Source organism: Gossypium arboreum, chromosome 11 (genome assembly GCF_025698485.1).
Source record: "Gossypium arboreum isolate Shixiya-1 chromosome 11, ASM2569848v2, whole genome shotgun sequence".
Taxonomy (NCBI): domain Eukaryota; kingdom Viridiplantae; phylum Streptophyta; class Magnoliopsida; order Malvales; family Malvaceae; genus Gossypium; species Gossypium arboreum.
Window position 1 is genome coordinate 27,976,924 of NC_069080.1, and position 13,575 is coordinate 27,990,498.

A 13,575-nucleotide genomic window follows, 5' to 3' on the forward strand; every position below is an offset into this window, starting at 1 on the left:
AACATTTTAGCTTCCTTGGTTAAATGGTTAAATAATAATGATTTTATCATTGAATCCCGAGTTCAATTCCTCTTCTTCAATACATTTGTAATTTTTATTTCATATTGTTACAAGATTTTTAATTAATAAATATATTATTTTAAATTTTTTATTTTTAACTCATCTTTTTATTAATAACTCTTTTATTTATAAAATCAAATAATTATTACAAATATCATTTTTTAGTAAATATAATTTTTATATGTGTAATTTTTCTCAATCTATATCATGAGTATAGTAAATTTTAGTATTATATATTTTTGTATGTGTATTTAAAATATTTCACATATAAAAATAATGATATTTAAAATATTTCACATATAAATATAAAAATAATAATTATATTTGAAATAATTATTTCATTTTATACTATTAGAAATCACTATACTTGCAATATATGTGGAGAAAATAAATATTTGACATATAAATATTATATATAAAGAAAAATATATCAAAAAAACTAGTTGATGTTTATATTATATATAAAGGAGTTTTGAATTTCAAATATTTTTAACATAATGATATATGTAAAATATATATTTTATTATATAATTACATAATTATTATTTGATTTTATGAATAAAAGACTTATTAATTGAAAAGATGAATTAAAAATAAAAAAAAATTGAAAATAATATATTTATTATGTAACACCTCAAAAATTTGAATATTTGACTAACTAAGAAATATTAGCGTAATCATCTTTATTTTTGTGGTTATGTGTTCTGTTGATGTGTTTGAGGTTAGGAGTTTGAGTCGTGCTTTTAGAAAATTTTGCTATTTATTTTAGCATAACCTTTTTTCATGAATAGTTAATTTAAGTTTAATTATGTACAAAATTATAACAAGAATGAGCTTGATGGTTTGATGCTTAAGTTTTTGTATCCTCTCTAGTTTTGTGTTCGAATCTCGGCGTGTGCATTAGTAAATATTTTTGCTTATTGTCGGAATTTTGACCGGTGGTTTTAACCATTAAAAAAAAGTAACATTCTTTCCTTTTCTTTCTTTTTTTTTTCTTCTTTCTTTCTTCTTTTTTTGTTTGATTTCATCTTTTCCTTTTCTTAAAATTTTCTTGGTTCGTTCCTTCTCATTGGTTGTTGTTAAATCCTTGTAGTATATTCAGGTAAGTACGTTCGTCGTATTGCTGATTGATGTGTAAATCTTGTTGTGAATTTCTTAAAAATGTCGGGTTAATCTGTTGAAATGACTTCGTTCTTGTTAAGTCGAATTCTTGTGATTAAACGACTTTTGGCTTCTTTATTTTAGGCGTAGGTGTCAGAGGTAACGTTTCCTGATAGATTATTTGAGTGGTTGCTGCTAATTCATTGGTAAGTATTGGTTTTCTTGGAAGTTTATGTTGAGGTTTTTGACATAGTTCGATAAGGGTTAAATTGTATGAATTACGTTGTGGTACTCGTTTCATTGGTTTTCAATTAGTTAATTTAGGGTTCGAGATTCCACTGCATTTTTTCTACGTCAAAACTACTTTAGGTGCATACTAAAAGCCCAACTTTCTGCAAACTTCGAATGTCGGAAAACATGGTTGTCAACACCACACGGCAGTGTGGAAGGCCGTGTGACTCACTGTTTGTCACTATGGACCACATGGGCCAAGGACACAGGCTTGTGTCCTAGCCGTGTGACATTATTTGTACATTAGAACCACACGAGCAATTGACACAGACGTGTGTCAGGCCGTGTGAGACACATTGGCAATCACACAGTCGTGTGCTAGGGCATGTGGACTAGTATTCTAAATTTTTCGTTAGGGTCGTAAATGTTGTTTCCAACGAACGTAGGGCTATCGTAGGGTTTGTATGGTCCGATTTGGGTTATAAAATCCACTAGTTGATAATCTGTTTCTGTACATATTGTTATTATGTACATAACAATAATATTGTAGACAAGCAAGTAAATGTACGTTGTCTTAATTGGGTATGATCTGAATCTTTTACCTCGCATACTTATATTTGCATCTGTTAGTTTACATCAGCATCGAGATTGGGATTTTATAAAGAAGGAAGTGTGACAAATTAATTATATGTCGAATCTAGTGGAGATTTATCGCATTCTGATCTAGCAGTTATGCTGCGAGTATTCTGAAATGTAACATATAGTCACTAAGTAGTGTGTAAGGATTGATAGGTACTTGATGCCCTATACGGTGTGTTGGGATGAATGGAAATGGTGTGTACCGGATAAGAAATCTGTGTCTCAATCTGATTTATTATGCATCTGAATTTGATATATTCTGCATTTGTATCTAACATGCATGTAACTATACTCGACTTACTTTGTTTTGTTTTGTATTTGATCCTGAGTACCGAATGATGTACGAGAAATGAAATTATAATTGCAGCTTACTAATCATTATTAAATGTAAGTTACACACACTAGGTTGGAAACTCACTTAGTTGTTTTATAGATTTCAGGTGACCACAAACCTAGGCGGGTTGGCGTGACAGGAGCTTGGTCATCTCTTTACTTCTTATTTAATGTTTATCTGGATTTAAACTGTTATATGTGTTTCGGGTTTCAAACTATGAATTAGACTCCATATTAACTTAATTATATATGATCATGTTTGTCAAACTTTAAATAGTTAAAAAGTTAAAAAGTAGGTTTTTCTAAAATAATGTGATGTTCTCCAGACTTAGTCTTAACTAGACTAGGTATGAGGTGTTACATATTAATTAAAAATAATTAAAACATAAAAACTTTAAACAACATAAAATAAAAATTACAAATGTATTAAGGAGAGGAATTGAACACAGGATTCCAAGATCAATTCATTATTATTTAACCATTTAACTAAAAATACTAATATATGAAATTTATTAATTAAAAATAGTAAAAAGCTTAAAACAACATGAAATAAAATATACCTAAAACCACTAATATTTAACCATCTCACAAAAAAATTAACTATATTAGAAAAGTAAAAAAATTGCGACTAAAAAGGCACGCACTTTCACACTTTCCAAAAAACCTTATTTTCTTAAAGTTAAAAAAAAAAACCAACCTATTTGACCAATTAACTTTTTTTCGACATGTTTAACTAATTTAACTGATATTTATATATATATATATATATATATATAATACACATATAAAAAAATTTGATCTTATTTAAGATCATTTTACCATTTCAACTTATTCTTCTTCATTTGCTTTTATAAAGATATTTGTCATATGATTTTATTTTTCACTCAATGTACCATAGTCTAGTTTTTAATTATGTGACTAAATCCATGTTGTTCCGTCACATTAGTATATAACGTGAAAAACAAAATTAGGTAATAAATATAGTTATAAAAATTTATATAAATATCAAATGAGGCTTTAAAAAATACAAAAATAAATGAAGTTTTGGTTAAATAATAAAATATAAGTGTTGAAAATTATAAAACTACGGTATTAGAATACCCTAAAAAATACTATAAAATAAAAGTATTTTATAAGAAAAACAGCTTGAAAAGAGGTTTTAATATAAAAATTTTATATAAAAAGGAATGAATCATTTTTATTTATTCAAAAAACAGGCATTCATAATTTACATGAAAAATAGATAAGATACAACCAAAATTAATAAATATAAATCATATAAAAGGTTAAAAAAATTGTAAGATCAATTTAATTTTATGCTAAAAATAACAATTATTATGATGATGTAATAAAAATCTGTTCAAAATATTTATAGCTTCGTAGGGTGTTGTTACTGTTGTAGTTACATCCCAATTCAAAGGATTGAGTGCAAAATTTTCAAAAGAATAGAGAACCTAACTAAACAAATACATAGTTTGTTTCTGTGAGAAAAATGTGTAACCATCAGACCAGACCAGACCACACTATTTGCTCTCTTAAACTTCGGCAGCATATCACCAAAATGAGAACACAAACAAAAGTAGTAATAAAGATTTGAAGCCTCACATTATTCACTATTTCCACTTGAAATCAACTTCAATCTACCTTTCTCTGCTCGTTTTACACCCTTCTGCCAAAAACATTAAAATTGTAACAACGCAAAGCTGAAGTCAATCAAATTCCATCCACTGAGCTAACAAATGGAAACAGCATCACATAAACAACTTTACTATTTCTTTAATTTAATTCATTCAATTGGTTTCTAACTGTAATTTTTCGCACCTACCTTTAAATTTTGAATGATATTTTACCTCTGAATCATTATAGGTAACAAAGTTTTCTACTATAAGACTGTTCGTTGAGACATTGAAGGGTGTAAAAGTTTAGTCATGAGTAGTCAATACCATCCAACCATGATCACATAATGACTATATAACCTATTGGATAAACAGGTTGTGCAGTATCCCCATGGTTCATCAAATTAAAGTGAAAACAACAGGAAGAATAACTGAAAGAATGACAAAAACTAATTGGTTAGATGTGCTTCCTTAAGTAAAACAGTGAAATCCCAAACAGATAAATAAAATCAAATGACACTTCGGCTAATTCAATTAAAGGATATCTCAGAGTAAAAGTAACCCCATTATCACGACATTCCAATTGAGACAATCATTAAAAGACAGGAAAACAGAAATTATCATGAGACTAAACATGCTGCAACCGTGCTCCAAGTACAAGAGCATATAACATGGTTATGTTATTCAGTATAGATCCCAGCATGAAGAGGAAGTCAACAATATCAAATCACTGGAACTCGTAGAACACCAATAAATAAGGGGAGAAGAAATCCATAGTAAGAAAAGAGAGTTTGCCTCAGCTCATTGTTCATTTGTTTCCTTACAAACACACTACATACAGCAAACAAAGGGTGTTTACAGCTGCAAATTCATGTCAAATTCAGATATGCTGCAACTGACAAAGAGGTTGAGAGGCACAAACCTACCTATTTCAAGTAGAAACTTTACCAAGCTCTGATGTCAATCAATTGACCTAATCCCTTATTCATTTTGGCCATATGTACCAAAGAATTCCATAATATAAAAACTTTAACCATCAAACCTTAAGTTTCCATCCCCTTGCATGTTCTGAAATATACCAAAGTCCTTGCACCACCTTGACAAATGCCACTTAATTGGACCTCAAACTCTAGAAGGGAAAAATCATCCAGATTAAGATTATCTTTAGCTTTGGCAGAACTAAGAACTGATTTCCCACCAAAAGAGGCAGACAGGTTGCTAGCAATCGTCAAGGACTAGTCTCTAGTGTGAATTACAAAAAAAGAAAACTTGATATTTCTTAATCCATAAAAGAATCGATAAAGCTAGAAGAACAACTTAGCTAGAATGGCATACCATGAAAACAATGACTATAGAAGATTAGCAACAAAATTTTATAGCTCCTGCTAGGGTGCTATGTGTATCCAACTTCTAGATCCCACCCACTTAATGCAAATTCCCCAAAAGGAAGATGAAGTTTCATAAAAGGATCAAGAGCAGAAATTATACTTGAATGAAATGTAAACTACGTATAAAACCCCAGAAGCAATTAAAGAAAAAGCTAGTTGCTTTTGTTCATCTACATGTAAAAAGTTTACTGAACAATCGCACGTTAAGCAAAGCATGTGTTTAATCAAATGCTGAAATGCAAGAATTATTCTAGATCACACGAAGATAAGCATAACTAACAATGAGAAGAAACCTAAATCCTCACCGTTGGTTGGACTGGAAGAGGATCAAGATCCACGGAGCGTATGGACATCTTAGCGATCTCACTAACTGCATCCTCTCTAACCCCAGGCACATCACTGGTCAACTCCTCGTAGGCAGCCTCAAATGCCTCTTGCCAAAACCTAGGTAATCTAATCCGACGGCTGTTAGTGTACACATCCCACATGTGCTTCACCACCTTCTCTCTCTCCTCCATTTCCTAACCGAAAATGAAACAAGAAAAAGAAAATAATTGAGTAGCGAGAAGTGAGAACAGAACTTCAGGCAAAAGCAGAATTAGAAAAAGAAAAAAAAAGAAGAGAAAATTTGTGGGGAACATACGAGAACGTCTAGATCGTCGTGAATATGGCTATCAAAATCATCTGAAAAACGGTTGAGGTTACCGGCTGACCACCGCAGAGTAACGGTGCCGGTGAACATCGACCAGAATGCCAATAACAAAATCGCCGCTAAAGCCCAGAACTTGTAACGACCTTTACCAAATAAACTCGAATCTGAGCTTTCCTTCTTCACATTCGCTAACGCCGTTGTTGTCGTTGCAGTTGTCGTCGGCAGAGTATCGTCATTCTTCATTTCTTTTTTTCTTCTTGCGTTCTTTGTTTAGTAGAAATGGTGTGGACTTGGATTTGGAAGGAAACCGACAAAGGGAACTGATCTTTGATTTGCCGTTTTAATTTTGATCCATTTGCCGTTTTGAGAGAAAAGGACTGAATTAGTAATTGTATGTAAATGTCATTCTATGCGGGCCACCACACTTGATTAATTTGTGGACGATATTGACCGTTGATGTGAATCTGATAATAGATTTGACCGTTTTGCCAGTGTTCTTGTCAATTTCATTTTCATATAACCCACCGACTCCACACGGCGCCGTCTCTCACTTTGAGATCGCATTTCATTTTAAGGACAAATTCTGCTACTAGTCCTTATACTATGAGTAAGTTGCAGATCTAATCCTTATACTCTTCTTAATCTTTGTCTTTCTTGAATATTGAAATTGATATTTCAATCCTAATCCAATTGGTAACAGCTAGGTTAGATTCTGCTATTAGTTACTTACTATGCTAAAATTGTGAATTTAGTCTCTAATTTTCAATTTAATCATTTTTAATTTTATACTTTTCAAATTTTGAAATTTTCATTTTAACTTAAATAGTACCCGTTAAATTCATTAATTAAAATGATATTATGCATATAATAATATATTTACTGCATTAAATTTTAAAAATAACATAAATTAATTTAATAAATTTAAAGTTTAGTTAAAATTGAAAATTTAAAATTTACGAAATTATTTGTAAGAATTTGAGTTAGCGGGAGGTAAAAAAAAGATTGGAGGTTTAGAATTAACTTTTTTAGTACAAATATTAATTTTAAATCATGTTGAACAATTAAACTTTTATTTTTCATTAACGAAATAAAATAAAATAAAATAAAACAACAATAATGTTCTAAGAGGCAATTAAGGGAGAAATCTATCCCAACCCAACAGACTAATGCTAGAGACATTGAAATTATTAGTGGCAAAATACAAAACCAAAATAGCTTAAAGAAAAGAAGGAAAATCATTCCAACCTAGAACGAAATGCTGATGATAGTGAGCTGCTCTATTAGCACGGAAGGATATTAGTTGAAATTGAGATTTCAAACGTAAATAGTCGTGAACAATGGTGCCAAACTAGGAGATGTCTTGCTTCAGTTTAGTACTAGCATGGACAGCCTCCTGGCAATCGATTCATGCAGCGAAGACAAAGCCTCTCTTATCGACATGATTTTAATAAGTTTCTGTTCCATCCCGACCCCCAACGATCCAGACAAGCCTTTGACAAAATGGCCAGAGGGGTCACAAACAAGAATCCCAAAGCCCCATCCACATTGCATTTCATCCAACCTTCCGGTGGTCTTTCCCAGCCATTTGAAGTACCTGCAGCTGTTTGAAACTTTCCCAAGCATCGTTCCAATCCTGCAAATAACCATCAGAAAAAGAACAATTCGATTAGGAGACTCGTCAACAGATTTCCAGCAAAGAAGGTTTCAATGGAACCATAAACTCCAAGCTATAAGCAAAACCCGATTCTGATGTGCAAGACCAGCATTTGAAATATAATACACAAGAAGTTCATGCACCGATTGGAAATTTGTGCTAATACCAACACACTGCCAAGCATCGGCAGCCTGAGAGCAATGCAACAAGATTGTTACGGTGAATTGATTTCATTTCTGTAAAATTCCCTTACCAGAATGTTAAGGGGCTGGAATTCATTGGAAAGAAAGAAGGGCTGCAACTTCCATCTGGTTTTGCGGCCAGCATTGCTGAAAAGTCAAACTGGAATTTGAAGATGGAGAGAGAGGGACGGTGAGTGGAGGGGGAGAGAGAGGGGGCGGTGGACGGGGAAGGGAAAGGTCATTTATTTTTATTTTATTTAATTATATTTTAATAAGACGATGACTTAGTGAAATTTTATTGTTGACATTTTTTTTTACTGAGGGCACTAACAGCAGGTATCAATTTCTATATCGGAATTAAAGTTTAGTATCATAAAAAAATAATTTAGGTACTTAACTCAAATAAATCTAATAGTTTAGGTAGCTATTATTAATTAAACCTTTTCATTTAAAAGATATTATGCAAATACTACTTTTTTCCCATATATATAAGCTTAAAGGAGTGGATCGATCAATATGCCAGCATGTAAAGTTATCTCTTTTTGAATATTTAAAGTATTACACAAAAGTGAAAAAGAAAGCAGAAAAATCAAATAGGAATACGAACCTTTTAGCATTGAGCATCTTGTAAAGCAAATGGCCAGTAATAAGTGTTTTTAATTATACAAATATTTTTAATTAAAATAAATTATATTATTTGAGGATAATTTAATTTTTATTTAAATAAATAAATAAAAATTAGTATATGATAAAATTTGAGTCCAAACCAATTATATTTGTAAAATTTTTAATTTAACACTCAACTAAAATTTTAATTTGATATTTTTATATATTTCAATTTTTATTATACACATTTTATTACCTTCATCAATTTTATATATATTAATATATTTGATTAAATTAGTATTACAAGTTAACTCGATACCAACTCAAAATTGATAAAAATACTGTAATAAATAATTTTAATCTATTTTTTATTTTAATATAGTACATATTTCATGCGTTATTATTAATTAGTTTCAAAATATACATTTCATTATTTACTATATATTATTTTTAAACTCACATTTATATTCTAAATTTGTGATTTCCACATACATACACATATTATAATATTTCTAATATATAATATATTTTAACTAGAATATATATCCGTTTATTATATTTATATTGAAATTTTATTTAGATAGCATGAAATGTATACCATATTTTTATTTTTTATTTTATTTTTGTAACAATATCAATAACCTTACCAGCTAATATATCACTAGCGTTTGTTATTTTGTAAGCTCAAATTCTGCTATTGAGTTGTGGATTTAGTACATGTATTTTAACTTAGTTAATTTTAGTTTTTATATTTTTAGAATTTAGAAATTTTAGTTTTAATCAAATAATAACTACTAAATTCATAAAGTTAAATTATATTATTTTTAAAATTTGATGTGTCAAACGTATTAGCACGTATAATGCTATGGTTGTTTATTATTTGGTTATATTTTGCTACTAGTCCCTATACTTTTCGAATTAGTCAATTTTAGTCCTTATACTTTTAAATTTTAAAATATTAATCTTTTTCCAGATAGTAACAGTTAAATCTGTTTGGTTAAATTTAATTATTAGTCATGTACTATGTGTACAATTGTAGTTTTAGTCTATATTCTTCGATTGGACCATTCTAAGTCCCTATACTTTTTGAATTTAGAAATTTTAGTTTTGACGCAAATGACAGTGGTTAACCCATTAATTAGATTTTTAGTTAGTAATATGTGGAAATAATAAGTGGACATGGCATTACACATATGATAATATATTTGGCACATCAGAATTTGGAAATAATAGAACTTTTTGTAATGAATTTAACAATTATTGTTTGGTGATGATTGGAATTTTAAAATTTAGAAAGTACAAGGACTAAATGACCAAATAAAAGTATAAGGATTAAATCCACAACTTTTGCAAAGTATAGGGACTAATAGAAGAAATTAACTTTGCAATTTTCACATATTACTCACAAAAAATCAGTTAATAGATTTAACGCCTTTCGTTTTCATTAAGACTAAAATTTTGAAATTCAAAAAATATAGTCACTAAGAGTAGTCCAATTGGTGAACATGGACTTAATATATAACTTTACGCATAATACAAGACTAATGAAATAATTTAACTAAACAAATTTAGCAGTTATTATTGGGTCAAGCTAAAATTTCAAAATTCAAAAAGTATAAAGACTAAAATTGATCAAATTGAAGTATAAATACTAAATCCGCGATTTATACAAGGTACAATCTGTAATGGCAGAATTTGATTTTTTTGTATTAACTATGACTTTAATATGTTAGACTTTGATATATTATGGAAATATAAAACGCATATTTATGAATCAAAATGCTTGTTGTGAGCACTGTCAAAGTTTAATGGGAAGGTTGGGCCGATCTTGCATAATCAGGGCTTGTATCGAGGGATCCGCTGTCCCCTTATTTATTCACCCTTTTGCACCGAAGGTCTTAGTTTCTTGATAAAAAAAAAAAGCTAAGTCTAGAAGTAATTTGCATAGGATTTCAGTTTCTAGAAGAGGTCCCAATGTCTCTTTTTTTTTTTGCTTCAATACTAGGCTTCCTATTTGCAATACCATTATGGCTTCTCTGGGTGTATTTAACTTGATAGATCATGGTCTTATCTTGGTCTTCTATCAATGGTTGGGCGTAAAAGAGAACAATTAAGCAAGCAAATTTTTAGTTGGAAGAACAAGTTGCTTTCCAGACTAGGAAAAGAGGTACTACTCAAAACTATAGCTTAATCATTTCTTGTTTATTGTATAAGTGCTTTCTTGTTACCTCTTAACATATATGATAATCTCCAAAAGATTATGAACTCAATCTGGTAGGTCTTTAGTGGCAACGACCGTAAGGGAATTTGTTGAGTGGCTTAGGAAAGGTTATGGGCTCCCAAAAAGTTTGAAGGTATGCAGGGGCGAAGCCTAAACAATTTTTTAGGGGGCAGATGAAATTTTAATTTTTTATAGTCTATATATTTATAATTCGTAAAGGATTAAATCTAATTTTTATAATTTTAGAGGGGCCAAAGTGTAATTTTATCTTTACTAATTTAAAATTTTTAAAAAAATTTAAGGGCCTAAAGAGCAATTTTATATTTTGGGGGGGGTCGGGGCCCTTGCCAGCCTCCCTAGCTTCGCCCCTGAAGGTATGGGGTTTCATGTTCTTTATTGTTTCAATTTAGTTGTGCTTGGTAAACAAGCCTCACGGTGTGCATTTTTCGGCTTTTATTTTCCCAGTTAAACTCTATTTTTAGTTTTCGAATTACACTCTAATTAGTGTAGGTTATTTGAATATTAGTTTCCCAGTTAAGCTCTATTTTTAGTTTCCCACTTAAACTTTGATTAGTGTAGGTTATTTTAATATTATTTGACCTACAAATTTAGCCTATAAATAGATCCTTTTTTCACCCTAGAAAAAAATTTATTACACGTTTAGGTATTAGCTTTTACAAGCTTTCAGAGAATTTTGGGTTTACGTGTTGTAGGTTTTTATTTCGAGTTTTAAAGTTTAGTTTTATCTCCATCTTTTGTATTCTACATTTTTTCCATTATAGTGAAATTATCTTTACCTGTGGTTTTTTATCCTTTTCGGAGGGGTTTTTCCACGTAAAATATTTGTATTCGATCTTTTGAATTTCTTCATTATTTTACTTATTTGTTGCTTAACTAGGTTTATCCCTAACAAACTGGTATCAGAGCTAGTTCAATTTTCACAATTAACCCATTCAGAGATAGCAACAACAAGGTTTGATATTGATAAGTTCGATGGCATTAAAAAATTTAATCTATGGCAAGTTCGAATGGCGGTAATTCTGATTTAAAGTGATCTTGAGAAGGTCCTTATAGAGAATAAGTCAATAGACATGGATAAATCAGAATGGGATAGATTAGATAAAAAAAGCTGTATCCATGATTCAATTATGTCTAACAAATAATATGTTGCAACCCTCTACTTGACAAAGTCTCTGGCTAACCAATTGGTGTTGAAACAACGTTTATACACGTTTCGCATGAACAAAAGTGAGCACCTTAGAGGCCACATTTGTCAATTTATTACTCTTTTGAATGATTTAAAAAATGTTGAGGTTTAGATTGCGATGAAGATCAGACTATGTTATTATTATGTTCTTTACCCTCTTCATACAAGTCTTTCAAGGAAACCTTGGTTTATGATAGAGATGATCTCTCATTCGAGAATGTGAAGAGTTATTTTTTGAGTAAAGACAAACTTGACAATGAGTTTGGTTTGGATAACAAGTCAGAGAGGCAAGCCTCGATTTTGGTTGTATCAAGGAAGCGGGACAAGAGATGTCGCTATTATAAGAAGTTAGGTCACGTCAAGGCAGATTGTTACAAACTGCGAAATAAAAAGGCTGTTGAGAGCAACAAGGAAGATTTAGCTTGTACTAATTTGACCAATGACAAGGGTGATGATTTCTTGTTGGTTTCAACAGGTGAAAGCTCCAAGCTTACTCTGAGTAGATCTTGTATTCAGGGTGTTCTTTCCACATGTGTCTCAATAAAGATTGGTTCTTTACATACAGTTCAGTTGAAGGTGTAGTTATGTACATAGGGAATGGTTCACTAAATAAGGTAATCGATATTGGTAAAATTCCAATCATGATGCAATACATGACAATTAGGACACTATTAGATGTCAAACATGTGTTTGACTTAAAGAAAAATCTCATCTCTTTGGGAATTTTGAACTCGAAGGGTTGTAAAATTAACATCGAGTCAAGAAACATTAAGGTATCCTATAAGGCTCTTGTTTTGATGAAAGGTAAAAAAAATTGACAGTCTTTATGTTCAGGAAAGATCAATGGTGATTGGTGAAATAGGGCGTCCCTCGTCTGTTAAGGAGTCGAAGTCGACTCGTTTGAAGCAGAAACAACTTAGTCATAGAAGGGAAAAAAAGTATGACTTTTCGTATAAGAAAGGTTCTCTTTTGGGTACACGTTTTGAAAAGATAGGGCACTGCGTTCGTGAAAATCAAAACCGGGTCAGTTTTGATTTGGCAGTGTAGAAGTAAAAGACTAGAAGACTTCCAGCTTCTAAGCACAACTTTGACTCAGTTAATATCCTGCATAGTTCGAGATGAATCCATGGTAGGCTTTAGAAAAGAAAGCGTCGTTGAAATACAAGTCAAGATGGAGATTTGTGGAGTTATGCCTTGTATTTTTCAGCTTTTATTCTCCCAGTTAAACTTTATTTCTAGCTTCCTACTTAAACTTTGATTAGTGTAGGTTATTTTAATATTATTTGACGTACAAATTTAGCCTATAAATAGACTCTTTTTCCACCCTAGAAAAATAACTCATTATACATTTAGGTATTAGCTTTTAGCTTTTAGAGAATTTTGTGTTTACGTTTTGTGAGTTATTATTTCTAATTTCAGGGTTTAGTTTTATCCAGAGGCAGATGCAGGTGGGTTAGCAGGGGCTCTGGCCCCCCTAAAATGGAAAATTTCAATTTAGGCCCTTGAATTTTTTTAAATTTTAAATTACTAAAGGTAAAATTACACTTTGGCCCCCCTCAAATTATAAAACAATTTAATCCTTTAAAAATTATAAAGATATAGACTATAAAAAATTAAAATTTTATTCAACCTTCCCTAAAAATTTGTTCTGGCTTTGCCCTTGGGTCCGCGTACATCTACTAAAG

At 30.7% G+C, this 13,575-nt stretch overlaps 2 protein-coding genes across 4 annotated transcripts; both read right to left on the reverse strand.

The window, feature by feature from the left end:
• Window positions 1-3,696: 3,696 nt before the first annotated feature.
• On the reverse strand, window positions 3,697-6,408 carry LOC108470946 (uncharacterized). Of its 3 annotated transcripts, none has more exons than XM_017772478.2 (3): window positions 6,012-6,408; window positions 5,674-5,889; window positions 3,697-4,030 (listed from the first exon to the last, which is right to left on the reverse strand). In XM_017772478.2, the coding sequence occupies exons 1-3, from the start codon at window positions 6,261-6,263 to the stop codon at window positions 3,971-3,973; spliced, it is 528 nt and encodes a 175-aa protein (XP_017627967.1). In that variant the 5' UTR covers window positions 6,264-6,408; the 3' UTR covers window positions 3,697-3,970. The 3 variants fall into 3 exon arrangements, with proteins under 3 accessions (XP_017627967.1, XP_017627966.1, XP_017627969.1); XM_017772477.2 differs by having other exon boundaries at window positions 3,697-4,033; XM_017772480.2 differs by lacking the exon at window positions 3,697-4,030 and adding an exon at window positions 4,533-5,109.
• Window positions 6,409-7,130: 722 nt separating this feature from the next.
• Window positions 7,131-8,090, reverse strand: LOC108473203 (uncharacterized). Its single transcript, XM_017774738.2, has 2 exons — window positions 7,928-8,090; window positions 7,131-7,653 (listed from the first exon to the last, which is right to left on the reverse strand). Exons 1-2 carry the CDS (start codon window positions 7,999-8,001, stop codon window positions 7,386-7,388), a joined length of 342 nt encoding a protein of 113 aa, XP_017630227.1. The 5' UTR covers window positions 8,002-8,090; the 3' UTR covers window positions 7,131-7,385.
• Window positions 8,091-13,575: the final 5,485 nt, after the last annotated feature.